A 22,039-nucleotide genomic window follows, 5' to 3' on the forward strand; every position below is an offset into this window, starting at 1 on the left:
AAAGCTAAAGTGAAAGCTAATTAAAATGGCAGGCCCCATTAAGCCAATTTATCCTTGGGGTATCATTGTCAAGGTTAAAGGAAGATTTTGAATCAGCAAATTTGCCTATTGGGGCCCTTGGGAAATCAGTACAGAGGTGCACAAGTGGCCGAATATCTTAACACAACAAGCGGTATCCCAGGGAAAAAGATGTTTTCAGTTTCTATATTCGTGGTCCAGGGGTGAAATGCTACCGGTTCGCACCAGTTCAAGTGAACCGGTAGCAGCAGCAGCACAACGCCTGGACATTGTAGGAAGTAATCTGTTTTTTACCCTCTGCGCATGCGCAGAAGAGTTTGCGCCAGGGGTGAAATCTAAAATTTTTTGCTACCGGTTCTGTGGGCGTGGCTTAATTAGTGGGAGTGGCTTAGTGGTAAGGTGACTGGGAGGGCATGGCTTGTTGGTCAAGTGGGCGTGGCCAAGTCAATGTCACTTCTTTGCCCTTTTTTAACCTACAAAACACAACACAACACAACTGGCTCATCCACAATGTAAAAGCAGCTGTGCTAGACCCAAAATGGCCCCTGCAACAAGCAGGAACCTCACACTTCCACAAAAAGCCCAAAAAAACAACTTTCACACTTTACACACACACAACACAACACAACACAACTGGCTCACCCACAATGTAAAAGCAGCTGTGCTAGACCCAAAATGGCCCTGCAACAAGCAGGAACCTCACATGGCTAGGTCTAAAAAAAGAACTAAAAAAACCCCCAATTAATTATTTTTTTAAAGCTCCCAAAAGGGAAAAAAACTTACCCAATAGAACAGGGGTCTCCAACCTTAGCAACTTTAAGACTTGTAGACTTCAACACCCAGAATTCCTAAGACAGCTTTGCTTTACTGGCTGAGAAATTTTGGGAGCTGAAGTCCACAACTCCCTGCCTGCTTGATTGCAGGCAGGGAGATTCAGTTGCTTGCTGATGCAATGGATCGCGTTGTGACCAGCAGCTAAGGTAAGCAAGCTGAGGGGGGGGGAGGGGGAGGGGGAGGGATCGTCAGAGCCATTTAAAAGGAAAAAGTTTTTTTCTTTTACATGGCTCTGGTGATCCAAGCTGAGTTGCCTGATTAGCAGGCAACTCAGCTGGGATCCTCAGAGCTTGGCTGGTCAGAGCCATTTAAAAGAAAAAAAAGGCTCTGATGATCACGCGGCTCAGCTGGGCATGGGGGGCGGGGGCAGGGATTTTTGCTATCGGTTCTCCGAACTGCCTGATGCCATCGCTACCTACTCTCTCGAGCCGGTCCGAACCGGGAGCATTTCACCCCTGGTTTGCGCATGCGCAGAGGGTCCAAAATCGCATGTGATGCATGCGTGCAAGTAGAGCAATCATGCATGAGTGGCGCATGCACTTCCAAACTGGTAGGGAAGGTAAGTAGATTTCATCCCTGTTGTGGTCCCTTTGGGAGTTTTCCATTTTTCACAGCTCAGCTTTATTCCCTAGTTTCCAGAATGGAATGTCAATCAATCAACCTGACGCAAATGACTGGTTCAAAAATGTGATCAGATCTGGGCTGCCACAAAATCAGGGCAGTCACTAGATGACAGCAAAATGTTACAATTATATGTATCTTTTTACTGCTCTGAAGCTTACAGAAGGTGTTCCTCAACTCCAGAAAAAAAGACCAAGAGGGGTTCTTTGAGAAACTTGAACATGCCCAAAGAACAACAAACTGTTCCACAAAGATCTACTTTTTTCCCATCGGAGACCTTTATATATTGCTATTCTTATCTCAAGCTCCATGACCTTCACAGAACAGGACAGGATGTAATGGAGGGACTCTCCATCACCTATTTCTTCCTGGCTTATCTCTGATGAAACCTGCTTGAAGCATTTCAATTGCAGCCCCCCCCCCCCCAGGTTCATTCAGTCAGCTTCAAGTTGGTAGAAAAAGGAAGAACTGCTCCCAAAGAATGTAAAAACTGAGTGGGTCTTTTTTTTTTCTTTCAGGTAAGTGGTTCATTGCTTGAGAGGAATGAATAGTACATTGAATAGTGTTTAGATAGTGATCCATGCTTCATATAACTAGTCAATAGGCAATGTTCAGCATTCTGGACCAGCTGAAGGATCGCAACACATTTCAAAAGGGACTTCGGACAGAACATAGTGGAGGAGGTTTGTTTTTTGGGTTCTTCACATAAGCTTCTTGGAGATTTCTGTATTTCCACTCTGGAAACCTAGGAAGATTCTTATCTTGTTATCCCACACCTCATGGTAACCACAATGAATATAAAAATCACTTACGAAACATTGTCATGAACTGTTTAGGATGGAGGTTCCAATAGCCCCAGTTTGTTCGATATCCATGCAGAGTGGCATATTCCTCATGGTTGTATGCAGGTTCAGTCCCAAAAGTATCAATTACTCGAACACGGCATCTGTGTAAGAGAATAAGGGAGGAAACCCAATAACTTTGAACAGCTTTGAAAGTCATGCTTTCTACTGCTTAAGTGGAAGTGTCCTATTATGGGATTTAGAGATCCTGTGATCTCCAATTAATAGTTATAAACTTCTTGTATCAGGGACCTGCTTATTGGTTTGCTTGTTTCTTAGATGTATATTCTGCTTTTTGTTCAAAGGTTGCACTTACTATTCCTGCTTTCCATTGGTCCTCACAATAGCAACCAACAGCTGGCAGAAAGAAAGTTGACGCAAACACACCTGGTGAATTTCCATGGTTGAGGAGTATCCCAAACCTGTGTCTCTCTAATGCCAATCCAGCACCTTAACCACTATAACATATCCTGTTTTCTCCAAAATAAGACATCCCCTGATAATAAGCCCAATTGGACTTTTGAGCACATGGCAATAAGGCCAAGTGCTTATTTCAGGGTTCAAAAAAAATATAAGACAGAGTCTTATTTTCGGGGAAACACAGTACTAGCTCAACATTAGACTTGTGTCCAAGAATAGCCTTACCAGTCAGGCACTGAGGAAATGCATTGTTGGAAACAGAAGAATATGCCTCCAGTGCTCTGCACAACTTCTCTTAGCAATAGCAATAATCCTTAGATTTATATACCGCTTCACAGTGTTGTACAGCCCTCTCTAAGCAGTTTACAGAGTCAGCATATTGCCCCAAACAATCTGGGTCCACATTTTACCAACCTCAGACGAATGGAAGGCTGAGTCACCCTTGAGCCAGTCAGGATCGAACTCCTGATAGTGGGCATTCTAATCATTGTGCCACCACAGCTCTCTTCCTTTCCATTTCAGATGATGTATGTAACCCACACCAGGTTAGTTTTGGACCTGGATTTAATGCTCTTTCAGAAAAATGCTAACCTATGTGACATCAGCCCAAAAGACAGATTAATGAGCAATTCTGTACCAGTGATTTGTCACTCAGGATACTTGAAAGATGACTAAATCCTGTGTCTTAGGCACCTTAGACACTTACATTCATCTCCACCTCACCAATTGTTACAAAGAACCATTAGGTTCAGCCATCAGAGTAGTACATTTTATGCCAGCATACTTTTCCATTGACTCAATGAATGGAGGAATTAATGGGATCTGTTCTTGAAGATAGCCAATCTTTTTTTCTTGAGAAACCATATTCATAAATATTAATAGGAGAAACCAATATTGTCATGTAATAACAAGATTATGAGACCAGCATTGGCTTGTTTTTGGGTGAAATTCAAGGAGCTGATTGCAATATTTAAAATCGCCTTCCATACTTCCAAGGTGGATAAAATGAGGACCCAGAATGTTGGGGGCAATATGCTGACTCTGTAAACCATTTAGAGAGGGCTGTAAAAGCACTGTGAAGCAGTATATAAGTCTAAGTGCTATTGCTATTGTTTGGGGCCTGGTTATCCACTAGACCAGTTCACTCAGAAGAGAATCTATTTGCCTGAGGTATTCTACCCAGAAGGTTTACTGACAGTCCTCACCAACCATAAGTGGCAATGAGAGGAAACCTGGAGGTTAGCATTTTCTGAGATCTCCCCTTCTGTGAAAAGCCCCACCACCAGTAATAAATTCATTTTATTTATTTATTTATTTATTTATTTATTTATTTATTTATTTATTTATTTATTTATTATTTGACTTCTATACCACCCTTCTCCTGAAGGACTCAGGGCGGTGTACAGCCATATTAAAACACATAAAATTTACAAAATTTAAAAACCATTAAAATCAAATATACAAAAATTTGGCCCACAAATTAAAAACTGACATATACCCATTAAAATTCATATTCATGTTAGGCCAGCCTGGCTTGTTGGAACAAGAGGGTCTTCAGAGTGCAGCGAAAGGTGCACAGGTCGGGGATCATACGCACATCTAGGGGCAGCTCATTCCAGAGGGCTGGTGCCCCCACAGAGAAGGCTTTCCCCCTGGTGTCGCCAGTCGACATTATTTGGCCGATGGCACCCTGAGGAGCCCCTCTCTGTGGGAGCGTATTGGCCGGTGGGAGGCTGTCGGTGGCAGAAGGCGGTCTCGTATATACCCCAGTCCTAAGCCATGGAGTGCTTTAAAGGTGGTGACCAACACCTTGAATCGCACCCGGAAGACCAAGATAAAGATCTGCCTCCCCGCTCCCCTCACTCCTGGTGCTTAGAAAGCCACTCAAAACTTGGGTTTTCCAACATGAATTAGAAATAAGTCTCTCTGTTGTGTAATCTGGTATAAAATAGCCCAAATGCTTTACGATTATGGGATTGAATTGTATTGTTTCAGTTTGAAAGATTATGTTACATTTTGATGTTTTTGGTATATGCTTATTGTATTATTTATAGATATTTTGTATTTTGCGGCTTGTGAGCTGCTTAGAATTGAGCTAATGGAACTAGCAACAAACAAATGTTAATGCAGACAAAGGAGAAGCTCTAAGACTCTCTTTTCCTTGAGAAACCATATTCATGAATTTTAAAAAATGTGCTTTTAAAGCAGAGCTTGCAAAATGAAGCATAGCATGCAACAAAGACAATAGGAGCCACTAGACTTCATGGCGCTTTTACTATTAAACTTGCCACTCCATTAATCTACAGTCAACTCCATGTATATCTTGCACTTAAAAGCTTGTGCAGTGAACAACATCAGTCTATAAACAGCCTCTGCAACCACATATTTCTTTCAGAGAAGAAAGACAACTGTTGAGTCAAAAGAAAGTGGAAAGTGAAGGGCAGGGGAGAGAAAAGATCTCAAGCAATACCTCTCCAAAACAAAGCACAAAGAACCCTCCCACCCCAAATCTGGATTGGTGACAGATTTCCATTCCCATGGAAGTACATTACAAAACAAAATGTTATATAAAAAATAGTATGTACAATGGATGCTAGTTTGAACCACGGAATCTAGCCTGCTTTATCTGTGTATGTACTGACAGTGTATCTGTGTGTTTTTCTTCAATCTTCTCAATCTATTTCTTAACTACATAACCTCTAATCCCCTAGAGTAATATTGTGTCCTCCCAAACACCCTTAGATTGGATGGGATTTGTTTTGTCCCATTTAGGGAACTGTAAGGTAAATTTAAGGATCATTATTAGTGTCTTTCTCCATTAAAATTCACCATTCAACCTTTCCCTCCAAACAAAAAGTGAACCAAGTACTTGATTCTACCCATTCTACTGATGTTTGAATTCATCCACCCAATTACCCAGGTATTGGCAGGGCACTTCTCTCTCTCTCCATTAAATCACTGTATGAATTCTAATGTATTTTAAAATAAGTCTTTTTTAAAAAAATCCGATTTCATTTGCACAGGAATTCTTTTTTCTCTATCTGTACATTGTGGGTTTTCTTTCTATTTGCCAATCAAAGATGGGTGTATAATGTTAATAGAACAAAGAGAGTCATTCTGGAAGTATGCAACCACCAATATGCATAGAAGAGGAACAAGAGATGGAGTCTTCTTCTCATTGTTTTCACCCTTCTTCTGGGCTTCCCCTTGCATGGAACATCTATGGATGAGCCTTTCCACTGCATGCTATAGTGACTCTCTAGTCTGCATGGGCACTGGAGGGGAGGAGCTTACTTTCTTGTCCCTCCCCAATCCTCACACACCTTTGGATATTCTCAAGGCAATCAAAAAGAGCTCAGGATTGGAAAAGGAAGAGAGCAAGATCTGAGAATACAGCATCAGGGTCCCAACTCTGCTCTTTTAGCCAAGCAAAACACATAAGGAAAATTGATTTATAATAAAAATCATAATACGATCTGATATTTTTGAACAAAAATCATGAAGGATAGCAGGGGTGGCAGGTGGGAGAAGAAAAGGATACCATCAGTGCTAAAATGACATCACAAAATGTTGCTAGCAAATGATCTGGCAAGAGACAGGGAGTTGGCTCATTTTGCTTTGTTTTCCTCTACTTTTAGTAGCCGGAGGTTGGGGGTGGGGCAAAATAAGGATGACTTTGTTATTTTAGCAGCCATGTTTTTTTTCTTTCGTGATGTTTACCGAATGCATTCACAGAAGGCTGATCCATTAGTTCCCCCTGCTCTCTTCACACACTGAACACCCAAACTCTTGCCTCCTCCCTCAAAAACCTGTGGGGGATGGTGATGATGATGGTGGTGATAATAATTTCTCTTAGGAGAACAATATATAACTTTGCTCTTTTGCCATTCTAAGCACAACATAATATGTGACAATGGCAGCTGGAAAACAGAATGGAGGGCTATGGAGGGTGCAATTGACCAGCTGTCACAGTCATGGAGATAATCAAGGTTTGGAAGTGGAGGTGTAAATCTTAAGGATGTGTTGGAAATGTATTTCTCCCTGCTTGAAAGGAGAAAGAAAGGCTGAATGTTTTCATAACTACGATTTTCAGTTGCAGTCCCATTCAAAACTTGGAATAACTGCATATTATAGTGATGTCCAGGTACAGCAGGGAATAGTACATTCATTTTGTTCCCGTGAAAAAGCAAACAACAACGAAACCCATTTATTAAGAGAAAAACCACTGAAAGAAAATCGCTCTACCCTCTTTTCTGAGAAATGTCAAATACTGGCTACAGATTTCAAAGGAATTGGTACTCAAGGCAGAAAAATAGAATTTAAAGATTCAGCATGGTGAGTACCATCCAGCAATATTAGCAAGGGATGCTGCGTGTATAAATAAGGCTGGTAATCTGATCAACATCCTGTGGCCTTCTTCCCTAAAAGTACATGAAAATATCAACTGCCCAAAGCCATGATGGTCAACAAAGTCTAAAATGGGACTGTCTGAGCCATGGGGAAGATTCAGGATCACAAAACACAGTGTATAAATTGTGCCCTGCACAAGGGCACTTCATGATACAGGGCTTCCTTCTTGAGCAGGGGTTCTCCAAGGTCTCTTCCAGTTCTATTATTCTGTAATCTGTACATAGAAGGACACTAAAGCCAAAAAGCACCGTTTTATAAAAAGAGACCATCTGTGAAACTGAAGGGGGTACAATATTTTGAATATTTAAAATATTTAATTTTTTTTTAATGTGGGGTTTTTTGGAGGGGATGCTAAGTGGAATTCTGCACAAGGGTGCTTTGCATGTCAGCCATGACCCTGGAAAGATTACAGATTGGAGTGTAAGAGGAATAAATAGCAATGGGTCTAAAGGAAGAAAACAAAGGAGAAATGTCTATGTCTATTACTGTGTCTATGAAATTAGGAGAAGGGGGAAAATGTAACAAATTGAAATAAAGATAGTTTGGTTAGTGACTTTAAGCATGGACTATCTATATTTATGATTATAGGGATTTAATGCAGTTTCATTCAAAAATCCGTTTTCAGTAATTTACAAAAGTGGTATACTATAAATTATACCGTGTATTTATTTATTTATTATTTATTATTAAATTTATTTGCTGGCCAGCTTGTATCCAATGACTCTGGGTGGCTTACAACACATTACATTATAATAACAACTTCACAGAAATGAAAATGTAATCATGACTACATTCTTAGAAGAAATGTCCATACATATTCTAGTTACAGACATCTTCCATATTAATCCCAGAACTCCTGCTTTAAAAAATATGCCTTCTCTGCTTAAATTAGCAAGGAGGATACTGATCTTATTTCTACGGGAAACTGATTCCACAGTATTAGACTTGTACATCTGTTGGCCAGTTCTGTCATTATCCCTTCTACCAGATATGTTGCAAAAGGGTCAGGGGATGGCAGAAAATAGCCCCAGTTCTTACCTGTATTTTTTAAAGGAGAGGCCCATATGCTGCTTCATCTGCTGCAGTCCATGGTAGTCCGTATAAATGAGATCAAAGGGCAAAGGAACCATCAAGGGACAATTACCTCGACCAGGTGGCACTCCTAAGTTACTGGAAAGAATAAAGGGATGAGTTGCATTTGTGCACAGAGGAAAAGAAATAGGACAATCTGTTCAGAAGAATTAACGCCGCGAAACCATTTACTATTCTACATAGGCGGGGTTCACACAACCCAGTTAAAATAGGTTTGGTTAGTTTGTGATTCAATAAGTTATACAGGAACCCAGCCACTGACTGACCATGTTGTGTGAACCAAACCGCAACATTAAATTGCAATACTGATAGGTGAAAAACAGTGATTTCATTAGCAAAAATTCTAGGTTGGAGGTGTTATATGAAGATGGCCATAGTGAAGTAAGTAAGAGAGAGAGTCTAAGCTAAACCATCAATTTCCAAGAAAGAACCAACAAGCCCACAGTGACCGAAAGGCTTAATTCAAATCATGTTCACTGAGAATTCAGTGGGGTTGTCTCCCAATTAATTGCTTATATGATTGTAGCCAGATTTATTGCCTAAGGCTGTGTTTTCAGAGAGTAGGTCACAGACTCCCCGGGGGTGCATAAAACAATGAATGAGGGTCACCCAAAATGCCTCTCTGTGCCTGATGTATACAAAACAAGGTAAGGATTCCAGAACTCTCAATCTGCTATGTGGTTTTTTTTAAAAAAACTCTTTTTAGAAGATAAAGAGTTCTGCACAAGACTTTTATGCGAAACTTTATCAGACCTGATTCTGTGCAGTGGGGACTATGAAGGAGAGGAGAGCAGGAAGGCAGGGAAAAAAAGATGGGGTCTGTGATTTCCGTGAAACTGATTTGGCAGAGAAAGTGCCAAAAAGAATTGACAGCCTGCCCATGTTTTGCAAATTGTAGCATTTTAAGTGAACCTAATTTAAGGTAAAGGAGCACATTTTTCATTCTTTCTTTTTTTTCCCCGCCCTGACTTCCAGATTTCAGAAAGAGTTTGCCGTATGGAAAAATAAGAAAGATCATGCTTCCCATTAGAATATGTTTTCACATTTTATTGGTTTGGTTTGATTTTATATTATGTATGATTCTAGCATTCTTTTTTTTGATATGTAAAAAAATAATTATTAAATGTGGTATATTTATTATTTATTCATTCATTCATTCATTCATTCATTCATTCATTCATTCATTCATTCATTCAATTTATATGCCGCCCTTATCCGGAGACTCAGGGCAACTTACAATGCATTAAAAAAAAATTATAAAAACATTTAAAAATTAAAACATTAAAACCCATTCACACCATTCATGGCTGGATCTCACAAGATTGCAACAGCGAGATCAATGGCCCCAGGCCTGCTGGAAAAGCCAGGTCTTCACCGCTTTTCGGAAGGCCAATAGGGTGGGGGTGGTCCGGACTTCAGGAAGTAACTGGTTCCAGAGAGCTGGGGCAGCCACAGAGAAGGCCCTCCCCCGCGGGCCCGCCAGCCGGCATTGTTTAGCTGACGGGACCCGGAGGAGACCAACTCTGTGGGATCTTACCGGTCGCTGGGAGCTATGTGGTAGAAGGCAGTCTCGAAGATAACCTGGCCCTGAGCCATGTAGGGCTTTAAAGGTAATAACCAACACCTTGAATTGTGCCCGGAGACCAATAGGGAGCCAGTGCAGCTCACGGAGAATTGGTGTAATGTGGGTATATCTAGGCGCACCCACGATAGCTCACGCGGCTGTATTCTGGACCAACTGTAGTCTCTGAACACTTTTCAAGGGTAGCCCCATATAGAGCGCATTGCAATAATCTAACCATGAGGTGACAAGGGCATGAGTGACTGTGAGGAAAGCCTCCCGATCCAAGTAGGGTCGCAATTGATGCACCAGGCGAACTTGTGCAAAGGTCCCCTAGCCACAGCTGTCAGATGTTGCTCTAATCTTAGCTGTGAGTCTAGGAGGACACCCAAATTGTGAGCCCATTCTGAGGGGGACAATTTCTCCCCCCCCCCGAACCAAGGATGGAAAATCAACACAGTCTTTAGAAGGCAGTACCCACAGCCACTCGGTCTTGTCTGGGTTAAGTCTGAGCCTGTTGACTCCCATCCAGACCCTCACAGCCTCCAGGCACCGGCACATCACATCCATTGCATCACTGAATTGATGCAGGATAGAGATATACAGCTGGGTATCATCAGCGTACTGCTGATATCTCACCCCATATTGTCGGATGATCTCACCGAGGGGCTTCATGTAGATGTTAAATAGGATATTTATTTCTTGCCTAGCCCTAACTTCAATGAAATCAGTTACATTCACTTCTCCATCTATGATTAACTCATAATATTAGGGGGTAGCCTAAGAACTATGGTTTTCTCTGCCAAGCAGTATGAATTTTCTTACTATGTAGCTATGGCACTGTGTCTCAAATGAATCAAAACTATTGTGTCTGGAAGAGTTGACTTGCTGCAGAACTAAGTAATCACCAGGACAGTATTAAAATACATATCACTAGATAATATATCTCGGTGGCTGGTGGTTATCAGGTGGCTACCAGGGCATCACATTGTCCTGAGGCTCTGGATCATATCTTCTTTTAACGATCCCATAATCACTTGCGGGGTGGAGTCTGAGTAACTGAATGGAGCTAATGGAGTGTTTACTGGCTGGATGCCCTTCCTATTGCCAATGCAGAGTTTTGTTCAGCAGATATATTCTCATTGTGCCCAGAAAGAGAAATATCTGCTTCTGCCTAGGGTCAAACTCACAGCTTCCTAATTGTGAGGCGAGAGCTCCACTGACTGCACCACTTTTCCTGAGGCTCTGGATATCACCCAGAAAATTGCAACACTGAAGAATACTGTCAACCTTGTCACCCAGAACATCTTAAGTGATGTCCAAATGGAGAGAGACTGCACCAAATTGCCTATAATGGCAATTTTAACTGAGATGCAACTGCATCAATCTAGCAGGAAGGAGATTTACAACCTAAATGGTTCCAAATTCATGCACCTGTATTATTCTGGTGTGAATATCCGCTACAAGCAATAGGATTCACAGCCAATAATGGATAAAACAACTCAACAACATCCTTTGAAACAGTCTGGACTGTATTGCCATCTTAACCTGCAAAGGAACCTTATCTTGTGTATATTCTACTACAATTGTCTGATTTCTTGATAGTGTGTGGGAGATAACTCTGCTGGCTTACATGCTTGTGATGGGTTTGATACTATTTGCTTTTTGTTTTTTTATAGAAGGCAAATTTGCTTTTCTATGGCCTTGGTTGGCATTAAGGAGGCAGCCTTTATAAAAAGGTACTACTGGAAAACTTGCTCCAAAAACAAAACTGACAGATCCCTTAATTCAATGAAATCATACCAATTACTATCACTGCACCCTATGCATCAAAGAGATATGTAGTGGAGACAAAACAAGACCATTTTTTCATACTGAACCACAAAACCCTCAAAACAGACTTCCTCGTCTTGGGTGATCTAAATGCATAGACTAATAAACTGTGGTTTGCCTGGAAGTAATTGTGAGCACATTTGGGTCTGGTAGCATGAACAAAAATGGCTTGGATTGCTCTGCATCATTAAATTCACTGGTCATTTGTAACAGTTTATTCCAGCCAAGCCCAATCATCAATTAACTTGATATTCGCAAGCACTAAGCGGTGCTTCTACATGCTGTGTTTCTATTCCTGGTCGACAAACACTTTAAGTCTTCTGCTAATGATGTCCAGGTGTTGAAAATGGCAGAAGAAAGGTCTGATCATCACCTGGTTTGATGCAAGATTAAACTGAAATTGAAAGCTATATCACGCTGCCATCTACCGCCTTAACTCCTGTTGAACTTGCTACCACTTCAGCAACACCATGAAGGATTTTAGATAGCACTGAATAACAGATCTGAGGCCCTGCTCCCAAATCAAGGTGATGACAAGGTGGAGGAGCAGTGGTTTGAAATCAGTGACACCATCAACACACCAAAAGAAATTAACTGCCTTTGTGGGGAGAAAGACAGCACTAAAAAACAGATGACAGGTGACACAATGGATTTGAGGTAAAGAAAAAACTGTGGCTAATCTTGCAATTCCAACAAAGACAAAAAAAGAAAACCCTGACAAAACAAATCTGTAAAAAAGCTAGAAGTGAAAAGGAGCCTTATGTGAATAACATAGGTGCAGAAGTGCTGGCAACAGCTGGGCACTGTGACCAAGAGGCATTCTTTCCAACTTGGAAAATATTATCAGGAAAGGCCAGTTGTCTCAGAATGAGCATTTGCAACACAATTCAGTGAGTTGCTAAAACAACAGCCAGAAAATTCTACAATGACGAAAACTATATTTTGATTTAGACTTAAAATGTAATCCATCAGCTGCGTTAGATTGGGAACTAGATGATCCAGGACCATCCTCTAATATTGCCTGTGAATCTGAGCCAAATAAAACAGAGAACAATGCAATATTCAACCGCTTAAAAATGACAAAGCTGCGGGACCTGAGCAAGTCCCCTTGGAAGCAGTGATGTAGTACTTCACAGGCTGTTCTCAACCGTATGGAAAGAACAGGCCCTTCTTGACTGCAAAACTGATATTGTGCTCATGTTTGAAAAGAGCAATAAATACAAAATGAAAATTATCATGGAATCAGTCCTCTTTTAACAGTTGGAAAGATTCCTTTGCAGATTGTCAGAACATAATTATATAGCCATTCCTTGTTTAGAGGTTATCTTCCATAACAACTATTCACAAATACAATAGCTTTAAAAAAAAAACATTTTCCAATCCATGCACACAGTTACAACCAAATGTTGTATACCTGACAACAATGCACACTGGAGTGAAAGTAATATTGGCATAGCTGTCCAAGAGAACTTTATTTGAATGAAATGGGAACAACCAATGATCTTTGCAAGGTCTCTCCCTCTTTCCCCCCCCTTTCTCTCGTGCACACACACACACACACACACACAGTTTGTTTAGTGGTCATTTCACTTCCAATTTAAGGAACACATTCTGATCACTAAACAAGGAGAGGGTATAACCAATGCAAGAATCCTCAACCTGGAAAGAGCAATCTGGCTTTAGACCAAGGCTGGCTATGTGGACCAGATTTTGACTGTCAGGCAAGTATTTGAAGTGTGTATTTGCTATGACAAACAAACTACTGTTGTGTTTGCAGAGTTTAAGAGTGTCTTTGGCAGCATCCATTAGGACTCTATATAGAAAGTTAATATGGCATCTGGCATACCCAGCAAACACATCTGATTCTCTCTGAGCTTGGTTGTTTGCTTGCAGATGTTTCATTAGCCATCTAGGTGACATCATCAGCGCCAGTGAGATTGTGTTTGCTCATTTATATACAGTAATTTGTCCTGCCAGTGTTAGGTGCAGGTAGGTTTTCCCCTTGGTCATTCTTTGATTAGGATATAGTTTTCTGCTTGATTATTTGTCTGGTGTTAATCCCTGCTTATCTGGGTGTTGGCTGTTGAAGAGGATATGTTCTGGTCTTTTTGTTTCCTTCTTTGCTTACTTTATTGTGTCTTTCAAATGGTATGTAAATGTGGTTTATCTCTATGTGCCTACTGATGGCTAATGGGTCTGAGTTCCAAGATTCCAGGAATTCCCTAGCGGTTTTGGATTTAGTTTGGTCTACTATCCTCACAGTTTTCCAATTGAGTCTATGATTGAGTCTGTCCATGTATTGTGAGAATAAGGATTTTACATCCTGTCTTCTGATTGCTAGTTAGTATTCATGGATACACTCTGCTAGTCTTCTGCTTGTCTATGCTACCTAGTGGTTGTTAAAATACTTTACACTGTATGTGGTAGATGATTCCTGTTTTTTTCTTCTTGGGATGCTGGGTCCTTCAGTTTACTTAAGATATTTTAGAGAGCTTTCATTGGTTACTTAGTTTAGTTGTTAACTAGCCAGATAGCAAAATGCCTGCAAGGAAAAAACTAAGCTCAAAGATCACCAAGGACAGTTTAACCCTGAGCTACTTATATTCTCTTCTACTGAAACCCTTCTGAATCATCGCTGCCTTTTATGACAGTGCTCCTTGGAATGTTATAGGGCATGCTGACAAAGCTTGCTCCTTACCAGTCAAAACAGAAGTAAGACAAGTATGTGCATTACTGTTCAGTATGGTGATAGATTGGATAATGGGGAAAAGTATCCTTGGCATACAGCAGTTTAATGTGGCACAGATGAGCTGGACTTTACAGAAACAACATATACTGATGGTATTGTTTTCATAGAGGGACCAGAACAGGAGCTATTAGATGTCATAAGCAAAGCAGGAGAGAGCTCGGATGTGAATAAATACAACAACAACAAAAAAGACCTACACCATGTCACCTGATGGCAACAAATTAACCTTGCCCCTTGAGGTGCGTCAATAGAGCAGGTGCATGAATTCAAGTACCTAGGCTCTTTCATCTCTGCATCAACGACCATGGTACCCACTAATTCTGCTGCACAAATTGGTAGTGCTCAAGAGGCTTTTTCTAGCTTCTAGAAGAAGAAAAACATCAGTGTGAAAACAAAGATGAAATGCAGCCATCATGCTAGCCTTGCTCTATGAAGACGAAACCTGGACGATGGATAGGAAACATGGACAATGCCAACTGTCCATGTTTAGCGGAACCGACAAAGCTTGCTCCTTAACTATCAAAACAGGAGTAAGACAAATGTGTGCATCCCCACCACTGTTGTTCAGTGTGGAGATAGATGGGATAATAGGGAAAAGCATCCTTGGCATACAGGAGTTTAATGTGGCACAGATGAGCTGAACTTCACAAAGGTTCATGGTTGGCAGCAGAATGAAGACACTTGACAAACATTGCTCCCTTCTCACATTCCATTTGGTTATTTATTTATGAGACTTTTATATAACCTTTAATCCAGGAGGTCAAGGTGCCATGTTCAGCATACATTCTTCCTATTTCCCCTCATCAATAAACTGGAAGCTGGGCTCAGAAAGAGTAGTTTGCTCCAAGTCCCCAGTGAGTTGCAATGGCTAAAAACAGATTAGGACCTGATTGTCCCATTTCCTACTCCAATCCCTTGCCCACTACACCACAGTGGCTGTTGCTTTGTATAGTCCCCAAGAGACCCTCCTCAGACTATCCCTGAACTACTCTCGGTTTCTCCTTTCCTTGCCATACAGGTATTGCTGCTTTATAGAAAGCAGGAAGGAACATATTTTCCAGTTCATAGAAATGGTTAATATATCATCTTAGAAAGGCAACCATACTTAGAGGACAATTTTATCTGAAATTTTGAAATGCTTGTCAGGCCTGGAAGCCATCTTTTGCATTGGGCCTTCAGGCCTGCCACATTCACTACTGTGAGAAATTGGGAGGGGGGATTGTACGGAGCATGGGTGATATATAGTCATAATAACATTCCTTTCTCAGAGAGTCAAGGACATCTTGCCTTGCACCTGGATGGATGAGATTGGGAGGCATCACCAGTTGGGATGGTACTTTGATTGGACCACAGGATGAACATGTGGGTGTTGGGCAGGGACCTTGAACTTTCCTTTGGGTGGAGAAAACCTGGAAGCTTTCAGATTCGGGTTTTCCCAGATGTGCCAATGTGACATCTCTAATAAAATGGAACTTTGAGGACCTCCAGCCTCAGAGTTTCCTTTCGTTGGGGGTGTTACTTGGAACCCTGACATTGCTATCGTCTTGGCAATGCTTCTTATTGCTATGTGCTGAAAATATTCTCCTAATCTCCGATTTGCTATTTCCATTTCACTGACACTTCAGTGATAGAGTCAAGGTAAAAAATGCTCTGAAATTAAGCTCAATCACTAATTTATAAAAGAAAAGGGTTAGGGTTAGCTCAAGAACAAAGGCTCAAGCCATTCTCTGGGCTGAAACTAGGAAACACTTAGAAGAAAACTAATGAAGGAAAGAACCACAATACATTGCAAAATAATGGAGAAAAGGTCCTTGTGTGTATGGAAGTCTTAACTGGTGATAAGTGGTTGCAGTTGCTTCATTGCTCTTGTCACAAAGAATAAAAGGCCCAGCACCAGGTAAAATACCAAAGGCTGGCAAGTGACTAAGACAGGTTACTTATGGCCAATTTTATGCTAAGTGGCTGGCTGGAAACACAATATGAGCAAAAGGTCTCAGACAGACACTTAATAGTAAAGACATGATGTAAACCAGCACAAAAGGCCTTGGGCGACTATTATAGAGGAACAACTTTCTAAAGCTTTACTGGTGCTTTTTAAATAGCTGTGAATACAATACCTCGGAAAAGAAAGGAGGGATACACTGGACAGGAAAAGGCTCCTGTGAATCAGAGCAGCATTCAGAGGAGAGCAGGGCCAGGGGTGAAATCCAGCAGGTTCTGACAGGTTCTGGAGAACTGGTAGCAAAAATTTTGAGCAGTTCAGAGAACCAGCAAATACCACCTCTGGCTGGTCCCAGAGTGGGGTGGGAATGGAGATTTTGCAGTATCCTTCCCCTGGAGTGGGGTGGGAATGGAGATTTTGCATATCCTTCCCCAGCCATGCCCACCAAACCATGCCCATCAAGCCATACCACGCCCACCAAGCCACGCCGACAGAACCAGTAGTAAAAAAATTTGAATTTCACCACTGAACAGGGTGTATAAGAATTCTAAGGCCTGCCCATATTGTGTTTCTGGCCCTGCAGGCTCAAGAACTGCACGCTCTTGTCGGACTTACAAAAACACTGTTAGCAATGCCTTTAATGGTTTTTATCACTACTATCAACTGTAGTCCAATGTTGGGAGTACACCAAGTTTTGGAATACATAACTTTAGAATCACTATGGAACAGACACCTCAGTGAGACTGTACAATTATTGGGATTTATTTCTAAAATGTGATATGGAATATGTGGGCTCATGAGAGCAAGACAGAAGAGAGAGAACTGGAGAAAAGTCACAAATTATAGAAAACTACGAATAAAAATAGAATGCAGGCTCCAATCTGAGTCAGTCAATGGGCCCAGAGGTTTAATCTTCCGAGCTTGTGCTGGAGCCCATCCTATGGGAACTTCTCTCTAGTGGAATCCCCACACTCTGCCAGAGAGAAGTTCCCTGAGGATGGGCTCCAGCACGAGTCCAAAAGCTCGGAAGACAGAACCTTTGGTTCCGGTGACTTACCCAGATTGGATCCTGCAACATTATCCTGGGGCGTATATTTCCATATATTTGCCTTCATTCATAAAAATAGAATGACCATGGCAAAAGAAAGCAAAGATAGTGATTAGCACCTTGGGTGCAATCCCAAAACTGCAGTGCCACAGGAACACCATTGGCATGGAATCCCCATTTCATCAGTCAAAAACCCCATCAATCAATTTCAAATGGCAGCTTTACTTGGAACAGCTTACACCTTGTGATGATACCTTTAATACCATGAAACCACATCTGCCTATCCCAGGTCCTTGGGGAGGACTCAATGGGTGGATAAAAATGCCAAATGCAGTCTAAAAATCTGGCTGACTGTGCAATAAACCACAATAATAAAGTATTTTCACTTCATCTAAATGGCACCTCTAGGCTAGACTCCTAAAGTGGGCAGGTCACACGGGTTGTGTACAGACAAAAATACAATACAGCAAGCTGGACTTTGACTGAATTTGATTAATTTCATTTAGAGCTATACATGCCATATTCTCTTTCATGGTATGCCAAACACAGAAAGGGAGTAAGAAACTGTGAGCCAAAGCCATTAAATGCATCATTTCTATTTCTTCAATAGAAGCAGAGTAGAATCATTTACTACCACCTATGGGGTCCTATTTTTAAACACACCCACAGCAGATGACACCAATTTCTTACTTTTTGGACATTGTTTTTAGCCTTTGGTTCATGATTAAATCTATATCTTCACTTCTCTGCATATATTTATCAATTCCACTCCATAGTATCATACAGTCATGGAATGTAAGATTTGGAAGGAATCTTGGAGGCCATGTAGCCAACTCGTTGTCCATTTTAGGAATCCATATCTCCAACAGCTGGCAATACAGTCATTCAACCTTCAGTGAAGGAGAGTCAATCATCTCCAGAGGCAATTTGTTGTATTGTTGTACAGTTCTTACCATTTGGATTTTTTTCAGATGTCTAATCCTTTGATTTAAACCTATTGTATCTTGTTCTATCTTCTGGAACAATTTTGAGCAGTTCTGCTCTATCTTCTAGGTGACAGCGTTTCAGATAGCTGAAGACAATCATCAAGTTTACCTGCAGTTCTTTCCTCTTCAGGCTAAACACATCCAGTGCCTCCAACCATTCCTTGCAAGATTTCCCTTTATCATTTTGGTTGCTGTCCTTTGGACAATTTATCAATATTCTTCCTAAAAAATCCTCAAACTGGACACAATATTCTAGATGTAGTCTGCCCAAGGCAGAATAAACAGAAACAGTTATTTTGTCTGATTTTGTCATTATATTCTGGTATTGCATATACCATTTTTGGAGCTGCATCAGACTATGTGTTTAAGTTCAGTTATTGATCTACCAAGATACTGAGATCTTTTTTGTCTATTCTGTTGCCCAGTGTAATAGATTCCATTCTGTACTTGATTTTTCCAACAATTGTAGGGCTCCGCATTTATGTTAGGTGAAATTCATAATTCTTGTTACTGTTCATTGTTTCTGCTTATCAGGATCCTCAAATTTACCATAGTACTATCTTCTTAAGCAATTTTTCTCAACCTCAGCAACTTTAGAGATGGCTAGACTTAAACTTCAGAATTATCCACTTCACCTATTTTACATGTGCTAAGATTGAGAAAGAATTATCTGAGATTTTAGTATCTCTCTCTCTTATTTGAAAAAAAACTCCTTAAATCTTAAATATTCTTAAATATTACGTCCAAGTTATTTCTAAATCTGTTGCAGTACAAGATCTAAAATGGAGCCTGCAACTCAACACTTCCTCCCAGGTTGATGCTAACCTATTAACATATACCCATGGGCATATGTTTGACAGGAAAGAGTACATCAAACACCACGTATGCCCCCAGGTTTTTCAAGGCCTAGTACTTCATACTGTACTCCCTTGCATTGTCTCCAAGGCTGTGTTGAGCTATATCATTTGTTCTCATATGGTTCAGAAGGAAGGGATATTTGCCAGTAGATTTGAAGACTATTAGGAGTTGCCTCCTGAATCTGAGAGGGAGGGAGGGAGGGAGGGAGGGAGAGAGAGAGAGAGAGAGAGAGAGAGAGAGAGAGGGGGGGGGGAGGGAGAGATATGTAGGCCTAAAGCAAAGAATTATAAATCAAAGGAGTTTTGTTTAAGAGAAGCCTCTTTTGTTGTTGTTGTTTTACACTCCAATGTCTATTTTATTAGCCATTTTAAGAATAAGAAAGCATGACAAAGTTTTTCAAGTATCAAATAGTACTTCAGATTAGATCCCAGAAAAATTAACATGCACAACATTTATTAGAATGACTTACAAAGCCAGTGCATTTATATGTATTGGGATGAATAATGAAGCAGAAAGCTCAGCCTAAAAGCAGAGGAGTTTGGGAGTTTTTTTTAAATAGGTTTTAAAAGTATAATTGCATAAAACTAAAAACCTTAGTAGCATAACAGACTGAACTGCTGTGCATGCAATTCACAGGTTTCAGATTCTCTTGCTTGTAGAAAGTACAATTTTGTTACGATTCTTTCATTCATTCTCTCTAATGGGGGGAAAAAAACTTCTATTGGGTTGTAGAGACATTAGATTCAAGATTGCACAGGCGAAGGCAGGAAGGTTATCATTATCATGGAGAAGTGAGATAACATTTATCTCTGTGCTTTCAGGAGTGGAAGGGTAATAAGCTGAGAACTTTATGACCTACAAGGCAAAGAAATTTCAACCGCTCAGGGTTTTTTAATGCATAGAGAGAAACTAAAAGCAGGAAATCTCTGAAGGTTGTCTGAACCTGGTTTCTTCTTGTTGCAATAAAAAAAAATTGCCACTTTTGTTGTTGTTCACTTGCCTCAATTAGTTCAACATGCTTGTATAGAGTAGTGATTGGAAAGGTGACATAGATGTGTAAAGGCTTGAAAGAACAGGGGAGAAGCTTCCTGGCACCTTCACATTTACTCATGCCAATTCTTATTTATTCCAGCAATCTGCAACCTGCTATAGTTCCAAAAGTAGGAGTAAGACAAAATTCTTCCCGATATTGAATCCTCATCTCGCTACAGGGCATTTGGCAAGTCATGGCATCCATTTATCTTCTGGCAAGCAAAAATGGTGTCAGATTTGGACACAATGATTATGTGTTGCCTGCTTTCAAAGTGGATCTCTCTTGAATGCTCCAAATAATTATAAATGTAGCTACTGAATAAATGTAGCTACTGTTGTGCATGTGTCTGCATATGGAAGAATCAATGGATGGATTGGATAGATAGATAGATAGATAGATAGATAGATAGATAGATAGATAGATAGATAGATAGATAGATAGATAGATAGATGATATAGATAATAGACAGACAGATAGACAGACAGATACGATAGATAGATAGATAGATAGATAGATAGATAGATAGATAGATAGATAGATATAGACAGATGATAGATAGATAGATGATAGATAGATACAGACAGACATATAGATATATGGATATAGATGATATAGATATAAATATAGATATAGATATTTTTACTAGAAAAGATATATATAGGTGCAAAAATCAGCTTTTTATTAGTCTCTAATAGTATATCTATAAAACTGGTATATTTTTAAAAAATAGTCACAAAAATATTAAGATGAATCTTGCAAAGCATTTTGCAAACTATATGTGCCAGATGAACAAACACCCTGTTAAAAAAAAATAGTTTCCTTTTGAAATCTATTTTCTTTTCTATTTTTAAATTTCCATGTTTAGCCTGTTGGCAGATTTTATAACAACCTGTTGTACCTTAATTCCTGTATACCAATGACTCAAGAAAAAAAGACACAGGCATTTTCTGCAGTGGCTACAAATTACAGCCTACCATTTCAATCTGCATTTCCCATCAAAGCAAAAGCCAACTTGTTGGCTAATTCAAAATCAGTACATTTTCATACCATATGTTGACTGAACCATATTATTTGGTGAACCAGGTTTTTTTCAGTCAAAAACTCTGCATTCATTACCAGTCTCAATTCATCCGTCATATCTTCTAATATATTCTAATTTAAGTATTATGCTCAATTCAGCCTACACCTTGAAGCTTTACTTCCACAGTTTCTCCTGCTTTAAACATTCTCTATTCAAGCTTTATCATCTGACAGTTCAGTCAACTAATTTTCTCCTAAACCCAATTTCACTCATGGCTGGAGTGAAATCGTGGTAATTTTTCCTCATGCCATGTACTATTAATGGTGCTTGAAATTATGCAAATAAAATTGAACACAAATGCTTTCTTTGCCAAGAGCTTAACAGATTTGTTTAGGGGAGAAAATGAACTTTGCATCCAGGGCCAGTCATTTCTGAAAACTTAATCTTAAAAGAAGAGTGGGGGGGGGAGTAGAAAGAAAAATTTGCTAGTAAAATCTGATTGGATTCCAACGTAACCTCATTCTCAGATTCTACAAACTTCTTACAAGGGTATCATTAATTAAGATGGCTCTGGAACATGCAATAACAAAGCTAATGAACAGAAAAAGCTCTGCAAAATTAGTCTGGGTTGCATTTACTGAATAAGAAGTAAAATGAGCAATAGCTTGCACAGTTTAGTTTCCCCTTTAATTAAACTGCTTAACAATGTTGTGTTCACCTATTCAGCAAACTTGTGCTGGCTGTCTAGGGGCATCTGTCTTGAACATCTGC

At 40.2% G+C, this 22,039-nt stretch overlaps 1 protein-coding gene across 2 annotated transcripts in view; it reads right to left on the reverse strand.

The window, feature by feature from the left end:
* MGAT5B (alpha-1,6-mannosylglycoprotein 6-beta-N-acetylglucosaminyltransferase B) overlaps positions 1 to 22,039 on the reverse strand; it is a 247,542-nt gene that overhangs the window by 56,563 nt on the left and 168,940 nt on the right. For both annotated transcript variants that reach the window (XM_070934597.1, XM_070934596.1), the window contains exons 9-10: positions 8,184 to 8,315; positions 2,286 to 2,419 (exon numbers count right to left, since the gene is read on the reverse strand). In XM_070934597.1, coding sequence (XP_070790698.1) covers positions 2,286 to 2,419; positions 8,184 to 8,315 — 266 coding nt within the window. The remainder of the gene's footprint in view (positions 1 to 2,285; positions 2,420 to 8,183; positions 8,316 to 22,039) is intronic.

Source organism: Pituophis catenifer, unplaced genomic scaffold (genome assembly GCF_029215685.1).
Source record: "Pituophis catenifer annectens isolate HBS135680 unplaced genomic scaffold, rPitCat1.0.hap2 SCAF_2, whole genome shotgun sequence".
Lineage (NCBI taxonomy): Eukaryota > Metazoa > Chordata > Lepidosauria > Squamata > Colubridae > Pituophis > Pituophis catenifer.